General features: G+C 38.1%; 1 protein-coding gene across 1 annotated transcript; it reads left to right on the top strand.

Moving 5' to 3' along the window:
- Nucleotides 1-716: 716 nt before the first annotated feature.
- On the top strand, nt 717-2,613 carry epdl2 (ependymin-like 2). The gene is made up of 6 exons (XM_055935115.1): nt 717-876; nt 1,093-1,127; nt 1,448-1,582; nt 1,722-1,908; nt 2,112-2,196; nt 2,385-2,613. The coding sequence occupies exons 1-6, from the start codon at nt 801-803 to the stop codon at nt 2,509-2,511; spliced, it is 645 nt and encodes a 214-aa protein (XP_055791090.1). The 5' UTR covers nt 717-800; the 3' UTR covers nt 2,512-2,613.
- Nucleotides 2,614-3,549: the final 936 nt, after the last annotated feature.

Here is a 3,549-nt window from a genome sequence, read left to right as displayed (position 1 = left end):
CTATGTATGACTTTATTCATGTATTGGTTTATCACAAGCAGCTATAATTGTAAAGTTCATTGCCCCTAGGATGACATGATATTGCACTTTCTGTGTTTGTGTGTATTGTATTGTGTTGTATTGTATTGTATTGTATTGGTTTCAATTCTCAAGAACATAATGGAAGACATGTTTTGCACTCTCAAACTGACTTTTTTTCTCCAACTCTGTGTTGTTGCATTGTGTTCGTGAGAATTGAAACCAATAAAAAAAAACTGCTTGATAAAGTTTTAAATTTTATTTGTACATGTACATTTTATTGTTTTGTATTATTTGGCAACTTTAATACATTTGTATTTAACATACACACACTGAAGAAGGTTGACACCGAATGTCTGTGGGCACTATTGCACAGTATTACTGCTAAAAATGCTTGTTTGCTGCTTTTAGGGTCTATTTGAGTTAATGTGTACAGGAGATGGGCCACAGTCATGGTACCTAGGTTAGATAAGGTAATTAACTTTGTTAGTCCATGGGACACCTGTATGTGTAAGCCTCGAATGGTTTTATGTTCTGTCAAACAAAACACACACACACACACAGTCTACTTATTTTATGGATGTTTCATGACTCGCACATGACCTTCTGCTTGGCCTTGTACCATTCTCTCAGTGAGAGAGAAAACATGGAGGTGGAGTTCGATTAAAAGAGGTGTGTATAAGAAGCCCTTGAATACGAGGGTGAGTCAGAGAGGACCGCTGAAGGAGAGCAAGCTGCTGCCGTTACAACTGCACACGTTAGACCAACCTTAGAACCACACCATGCAAGCCTACCTTCTGTTTTCCATCAGCCTGTGTCTGGCTGTTGGGAGCTTGGCAGAACGACCTCATCCATGCAGTAAGTGTGAAAAACTAAAATTCCTTATTGAGACAATTTTTGAATAACCAACTAAATGCACCGCCACAATGTTAATCAAATAACACTAAACATATTGTCTATAGCCTAGACACGCAAATAGCATGAAGAATGCCAGATCGCATCTCTATTTGGGAAATCATTTTCTACCTGTTTTTATTACTGCAATATGACAAATGTATGTCTTTCACATGAAAGAATCCCCACCTTTGGTCGAGGGCAGTATGGCACTGGTAAGTCTTTAAAAATATATCAAGTTCACCAGAGAAATCTCTACACGTTGTCTTTTTTTACAAACCACTACCTTTGAAAGATTCTTCCTCATACTTGTACTAGGTTTTTACGGCACCCAAGACCATTCTGTGATTTTATTTGGCTGTATAAATAAGAGCTACTGTGTATATACTGCAGTATGATTTAATTTAATTGAGATGAGCACTAAAAGATATCCTGATATTGTATCTTTCATGTTCAAATGAAATATGCATGCTTTTCTTTATAAATAATCTCTGAATGGTATCATGTGTGTATTTTCTATCACACATTCAAACAGACGATCCTCAAGGAGAAAACTTTTGGTGTTGAGAAATTCTCTTATGATGCTTTTGAAGAGAGGGTACACCTCCGACTTCTTCTGGACCAGGACAACCACACCACCTACAGAGACACCCTTCTTCTTTATAAAGAGGTTTGATCTTACAGACACATATTCTATACATTATCATTGTTATTCAGGGGGTTGTACTGGATGATGATATAGTGTGAAGACAATTTCCATCCAAAAATAAAAAGCATTCTGACGATGTGTCTATTATACAACTTCTCAGGGTATAGCTTACCAAATCTTCCGCCATAACCAAACCTGTGAGAAGGTCCACTTTAAGGATCCCTGGAAGCCAATGGAGATCCCCAGGGATGCCAAGTTCCAATCACAGGTGATCATTGGGAGCCTTTCCGCTCCTGCAGAAGGGTTGCTGGTCAACAACTGGTCAGGAACAGTGGCAGAGCCTCACGGTGAGTGAATGACGGATACTCTAGAAAACCTCCGACTAAATAAGGACTATTATTTACATTCACTGCTAAATTCCCTTAGCATGAGAGACTTAAGAAATATAATCAAAACCTTGCCATAAATCCATCGGTATGCTGTTCACATAGCTAGTGGTTTGTATCATCTCTGCACACTTTATTATGATGTCCATGCACACTCCTTACAGATGATTACCTCCTCACGTTCACTGAGTTCGGCTGCCTGCCCGTTCATGCCTGGTGGTACAACACTGAGCGTCAAACCCTTCTAAGGTAAGTGGTACACAATCCCAATTTTAGTCAGTTTTGTTATTGCAGTCGTAAATCATGAAACAGTCATATAGAGTATCTGATGAAGGGACTATGGTCTTGTTTGAGAAACACTGCATTGAGAAAGAGCCCATGTCTGAATGCTTTTAGACGGACGGGGGCTTTTATGTTACTGTCTGTTTCATCTCCAGTCTGAGTTTCTTTGACATGGTGCTCGGAGTTGAGGACCCTGAAGTTTTCAACCCTCCTTCTTTCTGTGACAAAGCAGAGCCGGGCAACGATGCAGCACTGACAAGTTTCTTTGATGCCCTAATTTGAGTTAATAGTAATGCATCAAAGCATTTTCCACTTCCTACTCCACTATGATCATTGAAAGTAATTACTTCATAAACTATATTAAACTATTGTTAACACAATAAACATTGGACTCCTGTCTGTTTTAACCTGATGGCGATAAAAAAAAACAAGATGGACATATTCAATAAATAAGGGGTAACAGAAGAGGGTAACAGAAGAGGGTAACAGAAGAACAACTCTGTAGACACTCAAACTTTCAAATGCAGACTCAAGATTTGTTTAAAAAGGTACACTAGTAAATGAAATGGAGCCAAATTAAAACCTCCAAAACTCCATAAGGGACTTAGCACATAGGCTCAATAATTGGGCAAAATATCAGAATTGCGCTACTTGTGTAGGCAGCCATAAAGGTGTAAAAAAAAGTAATGCACTGTAGTGAAAGGTAGCCTAGTGGTTAGAGCATTGGACTAGTAACCGAAAGGTTGCAAGATTGAATCCCTGAGCTGACAAGGTAAAAATCTGTTGTTCTGCCCCTGAACAAGGCAGTTTACCCACTGTTTCTAGGCTGTCATTGAAAATAAGAATGTGTTAACTGACTTGCCTAGTTTAATAAAAGTAATAGTGTTACCGTTTTTCTCCATTGCTAAAACACAATTTCTGAAACCTTGCTCCATTTCCTGAAAACATTCAACACAAAACCTCATCTTCAAGCACTATTTACATAACCTCTGACTCCTCTCGCAAAATGAAACATTCGCCTCAAAACAGTTTTACCTGTGTTCAAAATCAAACACTGCTCTGAAATCATAAACAAAGTGATCAAAATGATATACACTCAAGCAGTCAGTAAACAATACACTGAAAAATTGAAAACACATTGTTCAAAACATACAATTCTCAGGGAGAAGTACATTTTTCATCTGAAAAAAATCATATTGTCATTGTCTTTTGATGAAGGAAAACATGTTCTATCATAGTATCTCAAAATTGATCAGAAATTACTACTCTGCTTTGCTCTTTGCAATTAGGTTTTTTGTTCTTCCTCCTCCTTGTACCCCT

This window comes from Salvelinus fontinalis, chromosome 10, assembly GCF_029448725.1.
Source record: "Salvelinus fontinalis isolate EN_2023a chromosome 10, ASM2944872v1, whole genome shotgun sequence".
Taxonomy (NCBI): Eukaryota; Metazoa; Chordata; class Actinopteri; order Salmoniformes; family Salmonidae; genus Salvelinus; species Salvelinus fontinalis.
Note: the sequence above shows the minus strand (reverse complement) of the source record. Positions and strands in the feature narration are given on the sequence as shown.